Source organism: Cygnus olor, chromosome 1 (genome assembly GCF_009769625.2).
Source record: "Cygnus olor isolate bCygOlo1 chromosome 1, bCygOlo1.pri.v2, whole genome shotgun sequence".
Taxonomy (NCBI): Eukaryota; Metazoa; Chordata; class Aves; order Anseriformes; family Anatidae; genus Cygnus; species Cygnus olor.
This window is the reverse complement of record NC_049169.1, coordinates 90,588-114,534: the sequence shown is the minus strand read 5'-3', so window position 1 is coordinate 114,534 and position 23,947 is coordinate 90,588. Positions and strand designations below refer to the sequence as shown.

At 42.8% G+C, this 23,947-nt stretch overlaps 1 protein-coding gene across 9 annotated transcripts in view; it reads right to left on the bottom strand.

The window, feature by feature from the left end:
• Nucleotides 1-1,845: 1,845 nt before the first annotated feature.
• GOLGB1 (golgin B1) overlaps nt 1,846-23,947 on the bottom strand; it is a 70,670-nt gene continuing 48,568 nt past the window's right edge. For all 9 annotated transcript variants that reach the window (XM_040544482.1, XM_040544479.1, XM_040544455.1 and 6 more), the window contains 9 exons: nt 21,728-23,678; nt 19,479-19,657; nt 18,060-18,225; nt 16,775-16,906; nt 15,056-15,214; nt 14,832-14,926; nt 14,036-14,170; nt 4,835-4,940; nt 1,846-3,569 (listed from right to left, as the gene is read on the bottom strand). In XM_040544482.1, coding sequence (XP_040400416.1) covers nt 3,435-3,569; nt 4,835-4,940; nt 14,036-14,170; nt 14,832-14,926; nt 15,056-15,214; nt 16,775-16,906; nt 18,060-18,225; nt 19,479-19,657; nt 21,728-23,678 — 3,058 coding nt within the window. In that variant the 3' untranslated portion in view covers nt 1,846-3,434. The remainder of the gene's footprint in view (nt 3,570-4,834; nt 4,941-14,035; nt 14,171-14,831; nt 14,927-15,055; nt 15,215-16,774; nt 16,907-18,059; nt 18,226-19,478; nt 19,658-21,727; nt 23,679-23,947) is intronic.

The window sequence follows — 23,947 nt, the reverse complement described above, 5'->3', positions numbered from 1 at the left end:
GCCTCACCACCCTCTGAGTGAAGAATTTCCTCCTAACCTCTAATCTAAATCTCCCCTTTTACTTTAAAACCATTCCCTCTTGTCCTGTCAATATCTGATTGAGCAAAGAGTTGCTCTCCATCTTTTTTATAAAAAGTCTGCCTTCAAGTACAGAAATGCTGCAGTGAGGTCACCCCCAGAGCCTTCTCTTCTGTAGGCTGAACATCCCCAGCTCTCAGCCTGTCTTCGCAGGAAAGGTACTCCAGCCCTTTGATCATCTTTGTGGCCCTCCTCTGGACTCGCTCTAGCAGATCAACCCTTCTTGTGCTGGGGACCCCAAAGCCGTACACAGTACTCCAGGTGGGACCTCACAAGGGCAGAGTAGAGGGGGACAATCACTTCCCTCGACCTACTGGCCACTCTTCTTTTAATGCAGCCCAGGATGCAGTTGGCCTTCTGGGATGCAAGTGCGCACTGCTGGCTCATGTCAAGCTTTTCGTCCACCAGAACCCCCAAGTCCTTCTCTGCAGGGCTGCTCACAATGAGTTCTTCTCCCAGTCTGTACTCATGTCTGGGATTGCCCTGGCCCAAGTGCAGCATCTTGCACTTAGACTTGTTGAACCTCATTAGGTATGTGCATATATATACACACACACATAAATGAAAGCTCTTCCAGGTCAAAAAATGTAAATACCCTTAAGTAGGAATATGGAAAGGATGTAGTTAAAGAATCCTAAGCACTTAAAGACCAAACTCTTCAGTATGTTGCTCAGTGGTGGGAAGTGCACCATTTTGGAATGACTAGCATGGATCACACTGGTTCAACACCAAACTTCTCAAACCAAAACTACCTCCTTTCCAAAGTGTCAAGTGATGCAAGCACTTGCGCAGTCATTTCTATTTGACTCAATGACAAGATACTCGGGGCTTTTTGCCTAATCAAAAAAGTGGTCAGGACACATGCATCCACAATGGGAAGAAACAAAAGGTTGAACCATTCGAAACAGGAATCATCAGGTAAAATTCTCTATCTTTCATTAGGTCAAATCACAAATCTATTAGGTCAGACTATGATTATCAGATCAGGAGATTCTTCTGAGGTTTTATTTTATTTATTTATTTATTTTAAGCTCTAACCATTCCATCTGAAGGTGTAAGATATTTAATGTCCCCAAACCAGCAAAAGGTTGTCTTATTTCAGTTTACAAGAAAAGCAGGTCCTGAATTTGAGTCCTGTGCATCATGGGCTTTAAGGAAACATACTTCACTTGTAATTCTTGCTCCTATTAAATGCACCAGGACCATCATATACATATACATGTCATATACAGTCTTACAATACCCTATTATTAACTTTTGTTCTAATGGTAGTTAGATTATAGTAGTGAATATGAACAAATGTACCCGTCTTTGGCTACAAAGCTGAAAAAGAACAGTATGTTTTAACTAGTCCCACCTAAATTAGTGGCATATTTCCATCTTGCTGGTGCTAATGCCCCTGACTTTCTTGGGGGTTGTACAACTCTAACAGGATGCACAGTTCAGTTAAATCTATGTAAGCATAAATAGAAGTAAACCCAAGCAGACCTTCAGTTTTATTTGAATTGCTTTCAAAACTAAATTGCTCTTTCCTTCTTTGGTCGTTACAGCTAAAGTGGAAAAAGGCTGATAAGTGAAATAGCAGAAAAGGTCATCTCCTTGGATGTTCAAATAATATGAAGAAACATATGTTCTGTAATTAACACACAAGCAAGTGCACACAAAAATGACATACAGTTCCATGGTGGTCCTGTAAAAGGCATTCTATAGCAGCACTACACCCTCAAGAGACCTCTGACATTTACATGACAATGTTACACAACTTCAATCTGAAAAATAATCTTTATTATGTACAGGAGCACATGCCCCAGGAAGCTATAGGCAAAGTATTTGGTCGCAGAATTTTATGTAGTTGAGGAAATTCACACAAATCATCAAGGATAGTGCACTAATGGCTATTTTGTGCCAGTGTTCTGCCAGATCTAATTATTTTAGCTACAATGATGAATTCAATCCATCCTCAAACAGGCTTTATTCAGTGACTAGAGACTCTTAGGTTACCAGCAATATCAAAAGAACTCTCTCTTTCCCATGTGAAAAAATGCAAACATGAATAGTCCAGCAAAAGGCAGATACAATCCTTCTGCCAAGTACTCTGAACAGAGCGATGGCTTGGTCTTTGACAAGAAACTGAACTAGCACTATCTTCTTTGCATTCAACATTCTCCCTTTGGAAGAGGGCACCGTCTCAACTTCAGGACATTTTCAGGAGTTCTTTAGAAAAACAGCTTTTCATGTATCCTATTTGATCAAGTCCATTTACATCAGTTTGCTTTAGTCAAACAAGTCCAATGATCACAATTAGCATTCTACAAGCTTTTCTTAAAGCAACGATGCCACAGGCCTCAGAACTCTGTTCCATTCCCCAGCACAGGGGGAACAGTTATAGTTCAAGTTCTTCTGCATTTGATTTGGACCCACATACCACATTATGGAACCCTTCAACACAGCCTGTACAGGTTTAATCTTGTGACAACGGTACAGCGAAGCAAAATGCAAGAGCACGGCTGCTCTCTTTTCAAGAAGTATGCAAGCACTTTCTCTCTTCAGTAAGAGGTGCACAAATGCTATAAGCAGCAAGGTTATTAACTTGGAGCTAAACAGTTTCTTCCTCCTATTCCTTTTCAATAATTACATTTCTGACATTATTTTACAAGCTTGTCAGAGCAGACATACAACTGTTTTTAAATGGAGTGCTCAGTAGGTCCAAACATACTAATTTTGTCCCTATTTCAACAGGCAATGCAACTGAGCAGGAAGCATGATTTTGAAATTCATATTCCTGAAAGTGTCCACAAACTCCTTAGGATATACATTTCAAATAGCACTAAGCTGTGGAGTATGAAATAGGGTACAAAAGAAAGGGAAGAAGCTTTCCTTTCTTGCACCTAGTTTTCTCAACCCAGCTCACTGATTCAGTCTAAGAGGGTGAAGATCCTGCAGTTCTTAGAAGCATTGAATTACTGCAGCAATTCATGAATATCTTATTTATTCCTACCATATCACGATATTACATAAAATGAGTGATGCTACCTCCAGGTATGGGATCAGATGCTGTCCTTTAAACTGTTAGCTTGAGGACCCCAGTTCAGAAAATGTACTGCTCAATCATTTAAAACCACTGAATGGAATGACAGATGTCCTGGAAACATACCCCAGGCATCAGCACTGGCTGCTGCATATTCAGACAGCAAGCAACTTGTGTTCAGGTTGCTGGGTGGTGCTGCCCCTTAAGGGCTGATTTGGAAAAGGAAGGCAGCTGGGAGGTGTGCTGGTTACAGCTACCTGGTGGATAGGGAGTACAGGCTCAGGGATTACACAGAGGGCTGTGGCTCAAGAAAAGGCTGTTGTTCTGTTCATAGGTGGCCTGTAAAGCACAGGAAGAGCAGGGCATGAAGAGCAAGCAGATACACGGCCACTAGCAAAGGCAAGTGGGTCCGGGAACGGAAGAGAGAGCGTAACAAGCGTCGTAGTCCAACAATATTCCGAGTCTGGAAGAGAAAAAGAGAGACCAATCAGTGTTAGGAATGGCTAAGTCCCTAGCAACCTTCACCAAAAGTTCTCCATATCACAAATATAAGATTGTTTAAGCTAAATAAGCACAAATTTTCCCAAACCCATTCCAATGTCAGATTCGACCTCTAGAGCCAATCCTCAGTGAAATACTCCCCTTTCCCATTTTCAGGTTTTCCCCAGAAAACCTGCTCTCTTCAGATTTCTCATGAACTAGCTCTCTCCAATTTCGAATGAGAAAGGACAACAGAATGCAGAATGTTTCCCCCTTACATTTGTTCTCTACAAATTTCTAGCCCCTCCCAGTGAAATAAAAACAAACTGATCAATGGTACTTTTCTGCTAGAGACTCAAACTATTAGGAATCCTGATTCATCCATCCTCTGGGCTAGAAGGAGAAAATGGTTATTTATTTGATGAGATCTTTCATCCTTGCAGCTGAGAGGACTTTGGATCCTGTTGAATGTGCTGCCCTATAGGGTGATCTTATACTACAGGGGCTTTCAAGGAATCCTCAGACAATGTAACATCTACTGGCAAATTTCCATAACAAAGAGAAAACTGTCTATTCTAGTGACAAACCTCCAGCATTAGCAGAGGGTTCCATCCAGTTGTGGCTCTTACCCTACTTCCAGCGATGCTGCTCTTGGGAGCACCACCCCCAAATGCTGAAGAGATAAGAGGCCAAGCTCTTCAGCAGGGTTTATTCCTTAGCAAAACAGGACAAGTGGCTGTCAGACTCTTATTCAGTACAGTGAAAAAGCATCTCTCCACTTTGGATCCCAGCCTGACACAGGCTGAAAGATAGTGGCTGAGGGAAAACTGAGATGGTTGCTAAATAAAAGGTCAGGCTCTCCAGACACTGCAGATGCTGGGCCAGTAACATGTATACTTCGTATGTAAGATGTTTGCACAGACTTTGCCTGTTGCTCACCATTGGGGCCTTGACTATGCCACAAGGAACCTGGGACCAGATCCTGGGCACAAACAATGCTGTTCTACATTTCAGCGGCTTCTGAAATTTACTCTGTTTCTGCAGATTGTAGCAGAAAAACAATTAGAACAGTATGTGGCTTTTGGCATGGAAAGCAGAGCAAGCCAAGAGCAGAAACCTACCAGACCTTTACAGACCTAAATATGCCTACAGAAGGATTTAGCTGCTATTGATTCACAGTTTTCAGTTCACATTTTCTTACATCAGCCAGGGCTCATGTCATCGAGAGCTGTGAATGAAAATTCTTACTTTGCTGAAATTATTATCCATGGAGTCAATCAGCAAGGAATGCTCATGACCTGGAGTCATATCAATGCTACCACTTAAGGAAGATGTCCACTCACTTGACTGCAACCTGCCACAAAAACAAATAAACAAACATTAAATCAATGAGTAGAAGGACTGGGTGATCCAAGTAGCAACAGTCCTCTTTCATTTCGTTAAATATGGTTTCAAAATTAAATTATTGCCAAATTTTCTGTAGGCTAGTGAAAATGTAACAGAGTTGGCATATTGTTAATCCATAATCGTTATACTTGCTCAGTGTAGCCTCTTTCTGTGTCCAAAGTCAGAGAAAAATAGAAAATTTCCATATTGCATGATTACCATTCCTCACCAGTAGAGGGAAGTTCAGTTGTTGGCAGTGAAGTCCTTTCTCTCCTAATTTATGTCCTATAAATTCAGAACTCTTGATTTCTTTTTTGGTGCTGCTTTTCCTCTTCAGGAATTTCAATCTCTAACTTAACTGAGGTGTCTGTGTTGTGCATGGGGGCTTTTAAGTGAAATTTAATAGCATGTGATTTGAAAGAAGACAGGGCATATGATTTAATTATCTTAAATTCCATGAAAGTATTTTGGAAGCCAGCTCCGGTCCCAACAGTGCTGGTTCTTGCTAACTATTTCCCAGTAACAGATCTTCAAGACTGGTAAGATACTATTAAGGGATGAAATGCACAAGCAGCACCGTCAAATCTTTGGGTTAGCATTAGTGAAGTGAAATCAGTTGTAGGAGGCTTTCATAGACTTTAATGCTAGAAAGAGCAAAGGTTGTCTGAGTTGTGGAATAACCAGGAAACTTAGTCCAGAATTCTTCTATCTAGACCATTATTTTTTGTCAGAATCAGCATTTGTGTCAGAAAGAAAGCCAGTGTTTTGTTGTAAAAGATTCCAACAGTGAGATTTAAATAAACCTCTAGGAGATGCACACAGCTCAAGTACCTACAAACAAGTTAAGTGACAAAAAATACTTTTATAGTCAATGACAAGAAACAGGCATGTGACTCACACTGCCTAATCTTAACATCTAGTCTATGTCAGACTCCTTTTCTCTACTGACTGTAATGGTATCTGTCAAGTAACCTGGGATAAAGTGGACATAAGTGGCAAGGTTTTGGTAACAGGGAGCTGCAGGGGGAGACTGTGTGGTAGGAAGCCATGAATTGCCCTGTGCCATTGACAGATGTTTTCATCTAGCTTGGCAATGGATGATGACACTTCACTGCATGCCAAAACATCAGAGGAACATATTGTGCATTTGCTTACTTAAAGAAAGGGTGGTAGCTCATAGGGGCAGGAGGAAGACACACATGTGGGCACAGAAGAAGATACAGGAGGTGGTACGTGGAAAGGAACATTCTGGGCAACACAGATGGAGATTCACTCTTGTAAGGAGACACTCCATGCTGGAGAAAGTATGTCTAGGACTGTGTCTCAAAGATAAGACATGCCGGAGTAGCTACATCCCCAAAGGGACTGTGGCCTGTGGAGGAAGCTACACTGGAGCAGGTATTCCCCTGAATAGCCTGCAGCCATGATGGGAGCAGTTATGGGGGTAACCTGACTGTAATAACAAAAGGTCTGACAATCTGAGAGCCAAGCCCAAGAACCTGGCCTAATTAAATGAGCCTGGGAACCAACATCCTTGAAGTGTGGCTGAATACTCATAATGGGGAGGCATCCTGAAGATACCACTCCGCTGATCAGTACAAAACAAGAAAAGGAGAACAACTTATCTGAGAAGGTGGGAATCGATGTGAGAAATAAGCTTTTGTTTAAAGGAAAATAGCAGAAACAAGAAATTTTATTTATTGACTCTCTCAGCAAGAAGACCACTACTAACAGCACCTGTTGATTACGTAAGCATGCTGTCCTACTCCTTCTTATGTCTCAATAATATAAAATGGGCCTGATTTTCACCCAAGACAGAGTTTTTCTCTCTGAGAAACATCTCTTTGTTTCCTTTGTTCCCTTTTCCCTCCTTAAACAAGTCGAAGCTTTGCTGGAACTTCAGGTTAACTTTGTGACTTGGCCAGGTCTACTCCTAACCCCCCTAATACTCCTCAAGTGGTGACAACTTCAACTTTGAAGTGTGACTCTGTTACTTTATTCCCTTTCTGGGCCCCTTGGGGTTGTCCGTATTTGACCTGTTTGGTAGTCAGTCTTTTTGGACATTGTTTTATTGACATTACCACCAGCCCCTTCCTTTGTTCCCTTTTAGGATCTGTTTGATGCATTCAGTACTGGTAGTTCTATGAATATGTATGTATATAATCTGTCATAAGTCTAGAATTGATAAGGGTAACCTATCGTAAGTCTGTTTGCTGTCAAAGTATTGATAAGCTTGTCATAAGTATTTTCACTGTCATAGTAATACTGATAACTTTGTAAAACCTATAATTACTCCCAAATCATATCTGCTGTTACATTACTGATTTTCTTACCTAAAATTGCATTTGTACTACTCTTAAGTGATATTACTATTAATTGGTACTACATCCTTGACACTTGTTGCATATATCTATATCTATGCATGCTTGCCTCCTGGTAATATCTGTAATAGCTTATCTATCTTTCATCTTAGAATCACAGAATATCCTCAGTGGAAGGGACCCATGAGGACCATCGAGTCCAACTCCTGACTCCACACAGGGCAACCTAACAGTTAAACCATACACCTTAAGAACATTTTCCAAACACTTCTTGAACACCAACAGTACATCTTCAGTACAGAAAGGAAGGTCCAACTAGAGAAGGACGGATTTATTTTTTCCCCCAGTGACACCAATCAATTTTGTCAGAAATACAATTCCATCTGTAGTTGCCTGATTAATCATGGCATTCTTGCTAGTGGTGATTCACACTGATTAGTAATAAATAGAAATCCTTAGCGAATAAAGCCTGTGTGTCCTTGTGTATCACAGAATCCTACAAACTCACTGTTACGATCATTACGATCATTGGGTTGGGCAGTTTCCTTCCCTTTCTGGATCATGATAGGCCAGTAGAGGAACCCACAGCAGAGCAGAGGAAATAAGTAAGAAGCAAGGAGCAGCAGCAGAAAGAAATCATTGCATACTGACTCCAACCTCTTGTGCTGCCTTTTGCCTCACTGAAGGGAATGAGTATAATGTAAGGTGCAAACAGGCGTGGAGACTAGGAAAGGGGGAGGAGAAGTGTCTACACTGAAGTTGAGCCTGAGGTAGGGAGAAGTGTTTACCCTAATTTAGTTGTTTCTCAATACCCAAAGTTTATATTCATTGGCAATAAATTTAAATTCAGTGAAATTCATCAAGTCAAGATTGTTTTGCCCAAGACAGATAGGTGCTTACTGAAGAGACAAAACCCCTGGAAATATTGGGTCTTGCCCTCTGTGTTAGGGAATGGATTGATTTGGAAAAGTTAAGGACCAGACCAATAAAGGGCACCTTGTGGTTGGGGTCTGCTACAAGCCAGCTGATCAAGGGGAGCCTGTTGATGATGACTTCTTGCTTCACCTACAAGAAGCATCATGCTCACACACTCTCATCCTGATGGGGGACTTCAACCACTCGGATGTCTGCTGGAAAAGCTACACAGCAGGCTGTAAGTAATCCAGGAGATTCCTAGAGTGTGTTGAGGATAACTTCCTGGTCGATGCATTAGAGAAATCAACCAGAAGAGAAGCGTTACTGAACCTGGTGCTCATCAATGCAGATGGACTCATTAAAAAGGTTAACATTGGAGGCAGTCTGGGCTGCAGTGACCATGCCCTGGTTGAGTTTGTGATCTTGAGGAATATGGGCCTGGGAGAAGAGCAAAGTCAGAACCCTGAATCTCTGAAGAGCAAACTTTGAGCTGTTTAAAGATCTAGTGGACGAGATCCCCTGGAACGCTGTCCTTAGGGACAAAAGAGCTGAACAGAGCTGGCAACTCTTTAAGGATGTTTTTATCAGAGAACAAGAACTCTCCATCCCCCTGTATGTATAAAAGACCATGCAGCGAGGCACAAACAGTCCAGGAAGTTCCTGCAGAGCACTGATGGTAACTTTTTGATGCAGGTGGTTGAGGAGCCAACGAGGAGAGGTGTGCTGCTGAATACTGTGCTTACAAACAGAGAAGGGCTCGTTGGAGATGTGAAGGTTGGGGGCAGCCTTGGCTACAGTGACCATGAGATAGCAGAGTTCAGGGTCTTGCGAGAAGGAAGCTGGGCAAGAAATAGTATTACAACCATGGACTTCAGGAGAGTTAACTGGCCTCTTTAGGGACCTACTTGGAGGAATCCCATGAGTCAGAAGGTCCAAGAGAGCTGGTGAGTATTCAAGCATCACTTCTTCCAAGCTCAAGAACTATGTATTCCTATGAGCAAAAAGGCAAGCAAAGGGGGCAGGAGACCTGCTTGGATGAGCAAGGAGCTCCTGGAAGGACTCAAATGGAAGAAGGAAATATACAGAATGTAGAAAATGGGACAGGCCACTTGGGAAGAATATAGGGACACTGTCAGAGGATTCAGGGATGCAACAAGGAAGGCCAAGGCCCATTTGGAGTTAAATCTGGCAAGGGATGCCAAGGACAACAAGAAGGGCTTTTTCAAATATATTAATAGCAGAAGGTAGACTAAGAAAAATGTGGGCCTGCTGCTTAATGAGGTGGGTGCCCTGGTGACAAAGGATACAGAGAAGGCAGAATTACTGAATGCCTTCGTTGCTGAATGTCTTCATTTTTAAGACCAGCCCTCAGGAATCTCTGGCCCTAGAGACAAGGGAGGAAGTCTGGAGAAATAAGGACTTTCCCTTGGTCAAAGAGGATCAGGTCAGAGATCTCTAAGGCAAACTTGACACCTACAAATCCAGGGGCACAGATGGGATGCATCCGTGAGTGGTGAGGGAGCTCGCGGATGTTATCGCTAGCCCGCTGTCCATCACCTTTGAAAAGTCATGGAGAGGTGCTTGAGGACTGGAAGAAAGCCCATGTGACCCCAGTCTTCAAAAAGGGCAAGAAACTACAAGCCAGCCAGCCTCACCTCCATCCCTGGAAAGGTGATGGAATTACTCATCCTGGAGGTCATCTCCAAGCACATGGAGGAGAAGGTGATCAAGAGTAGTCAGCATGGGTTCACCAAGGGGAAATCATGCTTGATCAACCTGATAGCCTTCTATGCTGGAAAGACTAGCTGGGTGGACGATGGCAGAGCAGTGGATGTTGTCCACCTTGACTTCAGTAAGGCTTTCAACACTCTCCCATAACATACTCATAGGCAAGCTCAGGAAGTGTGGGATGGATGAGTGAACGGTGAGGTGGATTGAGAACTGGCTGGATGGCAGAGCTCAGAGGGTTATGATCAGTGGTGCTGAGTCTAGTTGGAGGCCTGTAGCTAGTGGTGTCCCCCAGGGGTCTGTACTGGGTCCAGTCCTGCTCAACTTATTCATCAATGACCTGGATGATGGAATAGAGTACACCCTCAGCAAGTTTGTGGATGACACAAAACTGGGAGGAGTGGCTGATACACCAGAGGGCTGTGCTGCCATTCAGAGGGACCTGGACAGGCTGGAGAGTACAGCGGCGAGGAATCTCATGAAGTTCAACAAAGGCAAATGCAGGGTCCTGCACCTAGGGCAGAATAGCCCCATGCACCAGTACAGGTTGGGAACTGACCTGCTGGAAAGCAGCCCTGTGGAGAAGGACCTGGGAGTCCTGGTGGATAGCAGATTTACCATGAGCCAGCATTGTGTCCTTGTGGCCAAGAAGGCCAATGGTATCCTGGGGTGTATTAGGAAGAGTGTTGCCAGCAGGTCGAGGGAGGTGATCCTGCCCCTCTACTCAGCCCTGGTGAGGTCTCACCTGGAGTACTGTGTCCAGTTCTAGGCTCCCCGGTACAAGAGGGACACGGAGTTCCTGGAGCGAGTCCAGCAGAGGGCTGTGAAGATGATGAGGGGACTGGAGCATCTCTCATATGAGGAGAGGCTGAGAGAGCTGGGTCTGTTTAGCATGGAGAAGAGAAGACTGAGAGGGGATATTATCAACGTGTACAAATATCTGAAGGGTGGGAGTCAAGAGGATAGGGCCGGACTCTTTTTAGTGGTACCCAGTGACAGGACAAAAGGCAACAGGCACAAACTGAAACACGGGAAGTTCTGGCTGAATATGAGAAAACATTTTTTACTGTAAGGGTGACAGAGCACTGGAACAGGTTGCCCAGTCTCCTTCTTTGGAGATACTCAAAACCCACCTGGACGCGATCCTGTGCAACACATGCTAGGTGACCCTGCTTGGCAGTGGGGTTGGACCAGATGATCTCTAAAGGTCCCTTCCAACTTCAACCATTCTGTGATTCTGTATAAGAAAGCAGGCAGGAAAGACAGAAACTGGGATGGCTGTGCAAAGACCTGCGGGTCAAACTGAGGTGGAAGAAGAAAATGCACAGGCACTAGAAGCAGGGACACGTGTCCTGGAAGAGTACAGGGATGCTGTCTGGATGGGCAGGGATGGGGTAAGGAAAGCCAATGCACAGATGGAAATGAGCTTGGCAAGGTATGCAAAAAATAACAAGACGGGATTCTATAGGTACATTGGCCAGAAAAGAAAGGCCAAGGAGAATGTTCCCCCTCTGATAAACAAGAAGGTAAAAAAAAAAAAACAACAAACAACCAAAAACCAACCAACCAACAACAACAATAACAACACTGATAATGACAGGCATGGAGAAAGTTGAGGTACTCAACAACTTCTTTGCCTCAGTCTTCACCTCCAGCCAGGCTTCCCACATCTCTCATTTCTCTGAATCTGTAGATGAGGGCTTAGGGAGCAAAGTCCCTCTCGCTGTAAACAAAGAGCAGATTTGAGACCGCCTGATGTAACTGAACAGCTACAAGTCCATGGGTCCCGATGACATGCATCCCAGAGTCCTGAGGGAACTCACTGATGTAGTTGCCAAGCCTCTCTCCATCTCCATATTTGAAAAGTCCTGTCAGTCAGGTGAAGTCCCTGGTGACTGGAAAAGGGAAACAACACTTCCATTTTTAAAAAGGGTAGAAAGGAGGACTCAAGGAACTACACACTGGCAAACTTCACCTCTGTGCCTGGAAAGATCATGGAACGAAATCCTCCTGGAGGCAATGTCAAGGCACATGAAGGAAAAGGAGGTGATCCAAGACAGCCAGCATGGCTTCATAAAGGGCAAATTGTGCCTGATCAATCTGGTGGCCTTCTATGATGGAGTGACTGCATCAGTTGACAAGGGAAGACTGACTGATGTCATCTACCCAGGCTTCTGTAAGGCCTTTGACATGGTCACACACAACATCCTGACCTCTAAACTGAAGAGAGATGTGGATTTGAAGGGTGGACCGTTCAGTGGATAAAGAATTGGCTTGAAGGCCACACCCAAAGAGTTGTGGTCAATGGCTCTAGGTCCAGATGGAAGCTGGTGACTCCCTCAGGGGTCTGTCTTGAGACCAGTACTGTTTAAAATCTTTATCAGTGACATAGACAGGGGGATCAAGTGCACCCTCAGCAAGTTTGCAGATGACGCAAAGCTGAGTGTTGCAGTTGATATAATAAAAGGAGGGGATGCCATCCAAAGGCACCTGGACAAGCTAAAGAAGTGGGCCCATGTGAACCTAATGTGGTTCAACAAGTCTAAGTGCAAGGTGCTGCACTTGTACTTGGAGCAATCCCAGACATGAGTACAGACTGGGAGAACTCATTGAGAGCAGCCCTGCAGAGAAGGACTTGGGGGTTCTGATGGATGACAAGCTTGACATGAGCCAGCAGTGCATGCTTGCAGCCTATAAGGCCAGCTGCATCCTGTGCTCTGGGGAGAACTCATTGCAGCTTTTCAATACTTAAAGGGGGCTTATAAAAAAAGATGGAGAACAACTATTTGCTTAGGCATACAATGACAGAATAAGGGGGAATAGCTCAAAACTAAAAGAAGGGAGATTTAGATTAGATGTTAAAAGGAAATTCTTCACTCAGAGTGTGGTGAGGCACTGGAAAAGGTTGCCCAAGAGAAGCTGTGGATGCCCCATCCCTGGCGGTGTTCAAGACCAGGCTAGACAAGGCCCTGGACAGCTTGATCTAGGGGGGTGGCATCCCAGTGCATGGCAGGGGGTTTGGAACTAGGTGATCTTTAAGGTTCCTTCTAACCCAAACCTTTCTATGATTCTATGAAATACCTGAAAACTCCTTTTTTGTCTTCATCCAATTCTCATATCCAAATTATATTTTCCAATAGTTAATATAATTCGTTAAGAAAACTAGCATTTCTAGTCAGAATTTGTCTTACATGAGTTTTCACTCAGTTGTCTCATTCAGTCTTTGTCTACAGTTGAAGGATAGACATGGTATAGTCATTTCAATGTCCAACAGTGTAGAGAACAGTCATACTTGTTCTGAGAAGCACAAGCCATGGGCAAAGAGGAATTGAGCATCTTGTTCTAGTTTGTCGCTTATACAAACTTTGTGGTTGGAGGTCCGCAAGCTTGATGAGAGGTTGCTGAAGGAGGGAGTCTTGTGTTGGTGGGACAGCCCTGTTTTGGCAGCAGAGCAGAATCTTAAGGGCCACTGTGCATGAATGTAACCTTTTGCTTCATTATGTGTAACATTAATATTAAAATTCACACCCCTGAATATGATAATGAGCTTAAAGAAGTACATGCTAAACATGTATGATTATAGTACTCAACACTTCACCCAAATCATGCTAAACGTCACCCCAGGGAGGGAAGAGATGATAGATAAGGTTAGGATATAAAAGAGTGTTAGGAGTTAGTGTACATATATAGGAGAAGAAAAAAGAAAAAAAAATGAGAAGATGAAGTTAGAGTGAAGAGCTGGGGGGGTGGGGAGGGGAAGAAGAAATTCTGAATGTAGAAGAGAATGTGACCTTTCTCCTCCACCAAGACCGGGACACCTTCTTGGTAAGCTCTGTGCCTTTACCCTTTGTTGAGGAATAAACGGGATAGAATTTTGCTGGCACTATTATCATATATTAGCACTATCGCAGTAAGTGTATTTATCAATGGCAATCCCAAATCTGTTATACCTGTCACGTTATTAAATACATTAAAATACATTAAAACATTGTTGAATGTCATGTTGAACATATGAATGTAATGAAGTGCAGAAATGAACAAAGAGCTATGATCAGCATACTCTTATGGTAATACTGCCCATTTGGTCAAGCTCCCTCACCTCCTGATCTGATCCTGTGCTGCAGAGAGTGCTTCCTCTACAGCAAGACGACGGTCCCGTTCTTCCTCCAGTTGCTCCTCTAAATACCTCAGATCTTGCTTTGTGCTGCTGTGTAAATTTTCAGTTTCAGACAACCTGTCAGAAAATAACCAAGCACATGTGAAAAAATGGGCTAATTCACAGACTATTCTGTTTCTATTCAATAATGCAGTATGTGAACAGATTCCAACTCCCTTCCACTTACAAAGAAGATGGGTATTTTTCATGAATATATTTAAATTATTTGGAAATCAAGAGTGAGAATATAAGTCTCTTAAAGATTCTGTGTCACATCTGGAACGAGCTTCTTGGCTTTGTCATCCATGACCCCACCTTCTGCTAACTGTTTTGAAAGGGCACAATGAATCATGTGCTAGGTTTCAATTCCAGACACACTCACAACAACGCTGAGACCAGGCTAACAACTAACAACACTGAGACCAGGCCAAATTAATATACTTCGGCAGTTACTAAGGAACCAGCCCATCAAATCAAAGATGGTAGTTCGGCTGGCGATGGTGAACCAGAATTGCTACTGAATGTTGTCTCTTCATTGTTTGAAGTTCTATGCAAAGAAACAACTAAATATAGCTGTCAAGCATGTGTGACAGTACCTCCACTTCAACAAAGTCCTAGTGTGGAAATGAGCTGCTGAAAGCTCTGACAAAGTGTAACTCAACTGTGCTCTTCCCAGCCTGAAGATCTCCGTCAGGACTAACACTCCTCCTGGCCCCCCAGTTTCTTAGGCTTTCTTTACCTCAGCTGCAACTCCTGTAGTTCAGGTGTGTAACTCCCTCCAGGCTCATTCTTTTCTTGGGGTGCTCCAGGAGCAGCATCTGTTGTAAAAGACTCCTAAGAGAAAGCATGAATGTATGGCATAGAGCACTGGAAGAAGATAGAAACTAGCTACAATGCTGCACGCTTAGTGGAGCCATCTGCAGTAAGTTTTGCACTCTCTTGCACCCAGAGGAAGACCCTTACCATGCTCTTGTCTGCAGACTGCAGCTCCTGGAGCTGCCTTTCAAGCACCAAGCAGCGGTTCAGAACCTCATTGTAGTGCTGGTGACTATCACAGATGTTTCGACTGCTACCACGCAGCTGGAGGGAGAGGGCATTTTTCTCCTCAAATACCTGAGAGAGCTGAGAAGAGAAGACAACTGTTGAGTAAAGAACTCAAATGTTTTTGTGAAAGTGAAATTTTCTGTGTAACTGAGGCTAATAATTCTAATGGGAACATAGGTATTACCACATTGTACATTTCTAAGGTTCATAGACCAGTGATAATCTCCAACAGTAGCTTGTGGCTAAAGTTTCCAGCATACTTTTACTTTCTGCAACTTGGGGACTTGCCAGTGAAGACAGGCAAAAAAGTTATCGAGTAACTCAGCCTTCTCTGTATGCTGGATAACTAGGTCTCCCGTTTCCTTCTGGAGAGGGCCCGCAGTTTCCCTAATCATCATTTTATTGCTGACAAATCTATGGAAGCTTTATTGCTGCCTTTCTCACTCTTCCTCCTTCCCCTGCTTCCCTTCACTCCCTCTCCCCTTCCCCCCGCCCCAACCCTTCATCTAGCTGTCAGTTGGACAAATGAATTGCTACATAGGCCCAAAATTGGCTGGACTCAAAGGTAGCGGTCAATGACTTGACAGACAGCAATGAACAGAATACTCCTCTGGCCTGCCTGAGGTACATATTGCTAAGTACTGACAGCAACATAAATTGACACAGTATAGCATCAGGAAATTTGCAGGCAATATTGAATTTGTGGGATTGGCTGACATAACAAAGACTGAAACTTCAATCTAGAGGGACCTTGTACCAACAGAAATCTTTAGTTCAATAAAGGGAAGTGCAAACTTCTGCACCTGAGGCAAAACCCACGCATCAATACAGGATGGGAAGAGACTGTCAAGGCAATAGCTCTGCTGTGAAGGACGGGAATTACAGCAGCTGCCCAGCTGAATACAAGTCAAGAGGACACTCTCATTGTGGACAAGGAAAATTGTATCCTGGGTTACATTAGGAGAAGCAAGGCCAGCAGACTGAGGAATGCTACTACCTGATCTGTTTGGTAACAGTAAGACTGTACCTGGAATATGGTGATTAGTTTTGGGACCCAGTTTCAAAATGGACAGAGAGAGTCCAGAAAAAGGCTACAGTGATAGTCAAAGGATTGAAGCACGTGATGCCTGTAAGAGCTGAGCTGCTTTATCCTGGTAAAAGGAGGCTAAAGGGTGATTTTACAGTATTTTACAGTTACCTTAAAGGGAGTCATAAAGCAGGCAGATTGAAACTCTTTTTGGTAGTGGCAGAAAATATAACAACAGACCATAGATGGTGGCTTACAGAAGTCAAGCTGGACGTTAAGAAAAACATTTTCATTAAAATTGTAGAGCAGCAGTGGACAAGGACCGAGAGAGGTTCTGGAATATCTGTTCTTGGTGGTTTTCACCACTTGGCTAGGGAAGGGCATGGATGACTTGATCTAATGTTCCTGACAGTGTTGCTTTGAGCACCAGAAGGGTGTACTAGATCATCTCCAGAAGTCTCTTCTAACTAATATTTCTGATTCTGTGTTCACTTCAGTGAATGCCCACAAAAACAGAACGATCTATTCCTGCTCCCTGAGCCTTATTCAAGCCTACCCTCTTCATCACGTTCCTCGGCCCAAACTCTGCGAATAGAAAATGTAATTTGTACCTTACTGTTTAAATGCTGAATTCTGAGCTCTTTTTGGTGCAGTTCTTTCAGGCAGTCACTTAACTGGGCCTGGAGATGTTTTGTCTCTGTTTCTAGGCTTGAAAAGTCCCCTCTCAGAGCTTCTGGAGAAACCTGCCAGGGAAAGTGCAATGAAGAACATATCACATGTGCCAATCTATTCTCATATTAGTCCTCCCTGTTTAGTACTTCAAGGTTAAAGCCCTACATTATTCCTAGGCCTGGAACTTGATCTGCCCAAGCAAAACAGCAAATGGCAAATAAATAGAAATAACCCAAAAGCCATCTGAAAAGCTAAACAATTAGGAACGATCACTCTATGTGCACATAGGATGGGTCCTTCTCAAAAGCTGTCTCGGGCCTGTCTACAATACAGGAAGAAAAAAAAGCATATGAAAGAGAACAGGAAAACAAGACAAAACACAAATCAATGTCCTGATTACTCACATTCAGCACAGACTAAAAGGTTAGCACTGAAGCATTCTCCTGGGAAAAAAAAAAAAATCACATGCACATTGTTCTAGCTTTTTCTTTGCGTATATGCATGTGTGTCAAAGGGATGGGAAAGGTTTCCTCCCTCCTTCACTAACAGAAAAGCTTTTCACTGAACCGTTACAGATATTGATAGGAGAGTGCTTTCCTTATTCATAATGTTAAGGTACTGCACATGCAGCAGTGAAGTGTCTTTCCCTAGACCAAGCGAAACAGTCAACTTATTCCACTCTTAGGACTCCCATATGAAGAAAAGAAGGCAGAAAGTGCAACATTCAATCCTCAACCTCTCTGGGCTCGAGTCAGGATTGTAGATTCCTGTCACAGTACAAACAACAACAAAAATTCTGTAAAAGACTTAAAAATTAGAATGTGACACTACAAAGGACTAAAACAGAAAATAAGATTTCAGACTCAAAAACAGTGCAAGAGGCAACTCTAAAATAGACAGATTGAAAGACCTGAGAAGATCCAAACTGCTCAGAGGAACAAAAGGTGCCTATGAAGCCCCATCTCTTTTACTCTCTTTCTTGAAACATTAGGAAAAGTGAATAAAAGGAAGAGCATATAAGGTTATGTCAGAGTTTTCTAAAAGTTTTCAACAATTCAAGTTACAACACTGGTATAGCCCTTGAAGGCCACACAACTAAATACAATACTACAGTCTGGAAAATGTTTGATCTCCAAGATCTAAATACAAGCAACACACGCTACTTTGGCTGAATTTCAAACCTCACCTTTTCATGCAGTACAGAATCTGTATATTTCTACTCACCTTCTTCTGGTACTGCTCCTCTACAGTTTGAAACTTGGTAAGGGGCAGCCTCATTTCTTGCATGATCTTTTGTAAATGGCTCAGCTGCTTGTCTTTTTCTGCTATGACCATCAGGTACTGCTCTTTGATGCTGCCGATCTGCTTTTCCCAAGTAATTTTCTCTTGCCTGCAATGCACGTTACCAGGAAGTTACTGGTATTGCTTATGACATCCAGGCACCCAGCTTAGAATGAGACAAGAAGGATTACAACTATTTCCTACCACTATTCCATGCCAGATAAGAAGTTTTATAATGAAGACAAACCGAAACAAAAACCACTGAAGTACAGGAACCTTAAAAGCAAGTTTAAGGAAGTGTTCTCCATTCGGCTCAACAGTGCAGATTGTTCAAGGCTCATAGTTTTGGTATTCCTGGACATTGTCTTGTTCTTGCTGAACAAAGCTTTTTTCTAGGATGCTATTAACAATGCCTCTTGTCATTGTAACATTAGCACTGCCTCAGTCACATATGCACAACAACCACAGCATGGATCACAACATGCAGAATTGGGGCCTTAGTATCACTTGTGTTGTAAAAGCTATCCAAGAAATAACCCTTTTCTTCTATCAGGTGATACATAAAATTTGTAAGCTGCTTCACACTTAATGAGATCTGTTTAGTTTGGAGGTCAGATTTGTGGGGAAGGGAAAAGGAGCACTAAAAGCTGTTATATAACTTTGGACAAAGATAAGCCATACGTCTTTCTACCAAATGCCCCCTGCTCCTCCCCCTCCTCCCCCTTTCACTCCAGGTTCAGTCATTCTTGCAGTCATTCTTCAGGATCTCTGAAGTACCTGAAACATTTTTTTTCCCCATTTTTAGCACAGAGCCTATTTGTCTGATTAGTTTTAGTCCAATGGGGGATGACAACTTACTAGACTTAAATTACAGACATTTTTTAATACAAGATGTAAAGCAAGCGAAACAATGGATTAGACAGTCATACAAAATGAGTATTTTCTATACAATGATATCAGAAAGATAATAAAGGGTGTTCATTCTATTATCAGCTTTGAATGGAGAGTGCTATAATTATATATAAATAAATTCCAATAAAAGAAACAGCTTAAGTTTCCTCTGAAGCAGGTAACATTGGCCACCACTGGAGGAAGGAAATAAAAATTAAAAGGCCATTAACTATTTCACAAAGGCTCTTCCTTCCAGTATGTCAGGCCGTAAATCTCCACCCTAAGCCTGAAGTAAATTGCTGAACAAGGGAAATGTGTGCCCACTCCTGAATAGGGCAGGTGATTTTGTGACAGTAGACACATGTAAGGCTGAGGTACTCAATGCTTTCTTTGCCTTCTGCCCACAATGGCATTTGGAAAGAAAGAAATGATACATTAACATCTCTGAGACAGTAAGAAGATAATTCTCACCTAAGCTGCTGGAGCTCCTGCTGGTAGAAAATACTTTCTTGCTCCAGCTGCTCTTGGAGATGGTGCTGTTTATCTGCTTCTTGCTGATATTCCTGTACTTGTGCCTTTAAGCGAGAGTTTTCAGCTGATTCTATCCCAACTAGTATGTATTGCTGCTGCAGATTCTTCAGCTCTCTTACCTTTAATTAAAGGGAAATATCAGTGTGCATGACAACTGAGCAAGCAGCTATGTTTATTATTTCCAAGCGTTTAAGAACATTTGTCACTGTGGCATCTGGAGAAAAAGTCACGTTCAAATGACAGAGAAACTAGAAATTGACATCAGTGATTACAACAGGCTACTAAGAAATGCTCAGAAAAAAAAAATCAGAGAATTCTGTTGTGAATAACAGCATAGTGAGTTTTGAAACCTTCCCTGAAGATTTGACACACATCAACAAAAAGACCCTGGACTACACATTAATTTACGTATTCAGAGGAAACCATAAAGTGAGATAGAAGGAGCTGGTTAAGAATAAATCCTGAAAATGGTACTTAGTGTAAACTAGGGCCCTGAGGAACTAAAATCCTTCCAACAGTCTACTCTGACTGGAATTAGAATAAGTTGTCATTACATTGCAACCAGTCTTTGAGGTCTAGATGACATGACTGAGTCTGGAGACACAGAAGTACTTAATGAGCCAGATCTCTCTACTAAGGCTCTCTCTTAGTATTAGCAGTGCTACACAGGTATGTAAGTTCAACAAAACAGTAGTAGAAGAGACATAAGTCTACAAATAACTGAGATATTAAATGGACAAAAATGGTCCTTTGTGAGGAGGGCCACGAAGATGATCAGAAGGCTGGAGCACCTCTCCTCCAAAGAAGACAAGCTGAGAGAGCTGGGGATGTTCAGCCTAAAGAAGAGAAGGCTCTGGGCTGACCTCATTGCAGCTTTTCAGTACTTAAGGGGGGGCTTATAAAAAAGATGGCGGGAAACTTTTTGCTCAGATAATGACAAGACAAAGGACAGTGGTTTTAAACTAAAAGAGGGGAGATTTAGATTAGAGGTTAGGAGGAAGTTCTTCACTCAGAAGGCAGTGAGGCACTGGAACAGGTTGCTCAAAGAGGTTGTGGGTGCCCCATCCCTGGAGGTGTTCAAGACCAGGCTGGACGAGGCCCTGGTCAACCTGATCTAGTGGGAGGCATCCCTGCTCATGGCAGGTGGTTGGAACTAGATGATCTTTAAGGTCCCTTCCAACCTGAGCCATCCTGTTATTCTATAAAAAAAAAGAAGTGTTTAATACAGTATCACAAAGTATGTTGTGAATTAACAGAACAAAGAGAAAACTAAGACCAAGCATCAGTGGAAAACGATGGTAAAAGTCTGTCATCTGAGCAGCAACTAGAAGTCAAACTCACTGAGCTGCATTGTGTCAGAGAATACACACAGACAGACACAATAAGTATGCAAGCAAGGATATTAAAATGAAGTTGCAATGTCTTGTACCTGTCTTGAGAATCAGAAATCAAGAGGAGAAACCGACCCTTGTTTTAGATTACTAGCAGACTATAGCAAAGACAAATACACGAGCTTCCACAGATGACAGACTAACAGGGAACACATACCTTACTTCTACGGTTCCATGTTTTAAAAGAAACTAATAAGAGAAACTACTTTGCAAAGTTAACTATGAAATCATAATTAAGCTTCCTTATGTCAGAGAGGGTAAGATAGATGGCACATACTAAGTTCATGGGATCTGATGGAGTGCACCCACAAGCAATGAGGTCACTGGCAATTCTCAATTACCTTTGAAATATCATGGTGATCAGTAGAGGTTTCTGAAGACTGGAAGAAGTATCATCCCTACCTTCAAGAAGGGCAAGGAGAAGGATGTGGGAAACTGCAGGCTGGTCACCCTCACCTCAATCCCTAGGAAGGTGATGGAGCAACAAATCCTTGAAACCATTTCCAGATACATGAAAGAACAGGTTGTCCAGAGGACTTGTGGAATATCCACCACTGGAGGTACTCAAAACTTGAGTGGACACTGTTTTGGGCAACCTGTTCTAGCTGACCCTCTTTAAGCAGAGGTGTTGGACTTGATTTCCAGAGGTCCCTTCCAACCTCAGTGATAACTGTGGTTCTGCAAGAACAATGATCCATTTTTAACACTGTGAATGACAGATTAAATGTGATGAATTCTGAAGATCCTAATCTCCTACGGAGCTTTAAATAAGAGCAAGAAGAGAAAACAAGGACGTACTAATCTGTCTCTGTCATTCTGCAAGGAGGACAGTGCCTTCTTAAGACTCTGCACTTCTGAAGGAGTGGTCAAAGTGCTCCCTTCTGCTCGCTGCTTTGCTTCTTCAATCTTACGCGTTTTGTCTAATTCATTCAGCAGACGGTCTCTTTCATCCTGCAGGCTTGCCATGGCCTTGGAGAAAGATTTGACTTGGTTGGAAGAGCCTTCCAGTTCTGAAGACAAATGGAGAAGCTCATCATCTTTGGCTCTGAGCTTCTTATAAAGTTTCTCAATCTGGGCCAAGAGACCTCTTTCATCAGCGGCTTTCTGCAGTTCTGTCAGCTCAGACCTCAATGTGTCTCGGTCCCTGGCAGTAGAATTTTGCTCCTCTTGTAACTGAACCATCTTTTTCTGAAGCTCCTGCACTAGACTCTGTTGTTCCTCCAACTCTGCAGAGTATTTCTGTTTCAAAACTTGAAGCTCTTCATTGGCCTGGTCCCTGCTATCCTGAAGAGAGTTCATGGACTTCCCAAAAGACTGAATTTGGGCTCTCAGATCTTTGTTTTCATCTGTAACTGCAAGAAATTTCTGTTCCATTTCCATCAGGTCCCGTGCCAACTCTGCTACTCTCTCCTCTGCTGTTTCTGTTTCATTCCTCATTATCCCTGCATCATGATGCAGGTACTTTAATTCCTTTTTAAGCCTGTCTTCAACCTCTCCCACTCTTCTGGCTGCATCCCTTTGAACACATACTAGTTCTCCCTCAAGTTCCCTTATTCTTTTCTGTGAGAGGGCAAGCTTATGATTCAGTTCTTGTGCCTCTTCCTGTCGGGCCTTCAGCTGTGCTTGACACTCCATGATAGGACCCCCCTCACATAATGCTGCCATCTCACTCTGTACCCGGGACAGAGAGGATGTAAGGGTTTCAACCTCTTGAGACATACTGACTTTATCCTCTCTCAAGACTTCCATGCACTTCCTGAGATTATCCTGAGTATGCTCAGACTCCTTCAGCTGTGTTTCTACTATTGCCTTCTCCTTTTCCAGAGTCTGGATCCGCTGAAGCTGTGTTTTGAGAAGTTGTTTCTGTTGGGAGTCCTTTATTGAAATTACTTGGTTCAGATCTTCTCTGTACCGCACCAGCTCTGCACTCAGCTTGGCATTCTCAGAGTTGAGGTCATCCATCTGGCTATGAAAACTTCTGATTTCTTCCTTGAGTTTATTATTTTCAGCTGCAGCCTCTTGAATTAGTTGGTCTTTTTCCAAGATTATAACAAGATGACGTTCCTCAAGTTGCTCGTAGTCTCTCAGTACACGATCTCTGTCATCTTGCAAAGATGACATGGATTTGGTGAAGGATTCCAGTTGTGCCTTCTGCTGCTTATTTTCTTCTCTGATTATCTTAATCTTTTCAGTGAGATGATCAAGTTTGTCAAGAAATTTGTTCTTCTCATTTTCCAAGGCTTTTTTATCTTCTTCCTCCTTAGTTAGCCTATCCTCCATCAATGTCATTTCTTCAGAATATTGCTGCCGTAATTCAGACAGAGCTGCTGTAACTGCTTCTTCCTTGGCAGACAGCAAACTAATGATCTTTTGATCTTTGGCACTGGTTTCTTCATGCAGCTTATTTGTTAAGTCCTTGGAAGCCCGCAGATCAGCCTCAAGCTGTTCACAGCTGAATTTAAAATTCTGGATACTGGTCTCTTGCTGCTTGACCATACTCTCCAGCTCTTCTCTGACCAATTCACATCTGGCAAAGGAACTCTGCAAGTCAGCAAGTTGGTCTCTCAGGCTCTGGATTTCTGACTCCAGTTTCTGCTGTTCATTCTGAGACTCCTTGTACAGCTTCTGAGACCCTTCTAGCTGAGTTAAAAGCTCCTTTTTTTCTGCCTGCAATATTTCGCATGTCTTTTGATGATGCTGAATCTCCTCCTTATATTCAGATTCCCAGTCTTTCTTATTGCATTCCAGCCTGAAAACAGAGAAAAGAAAGTCAGTCACAAATCAATGAAGTATCTCAGTATTCAAAACCACACAGAAAAGCCACACCATTAGTTTTACTGTAAGAAAATTATCTAGAAATATCCAGATTATTAGCTTCTCTCAATTTAAAATTCAAAGTATCAGGCGCTCTTCTGGACCTCATACACACCAATAAGCGGCTTGTTGGGAATGTGATGGTCAAAGGCAGCCTTGACTGCAGTGACCATGAGACAGTGGAATTAAGGATCCCAAGGACAG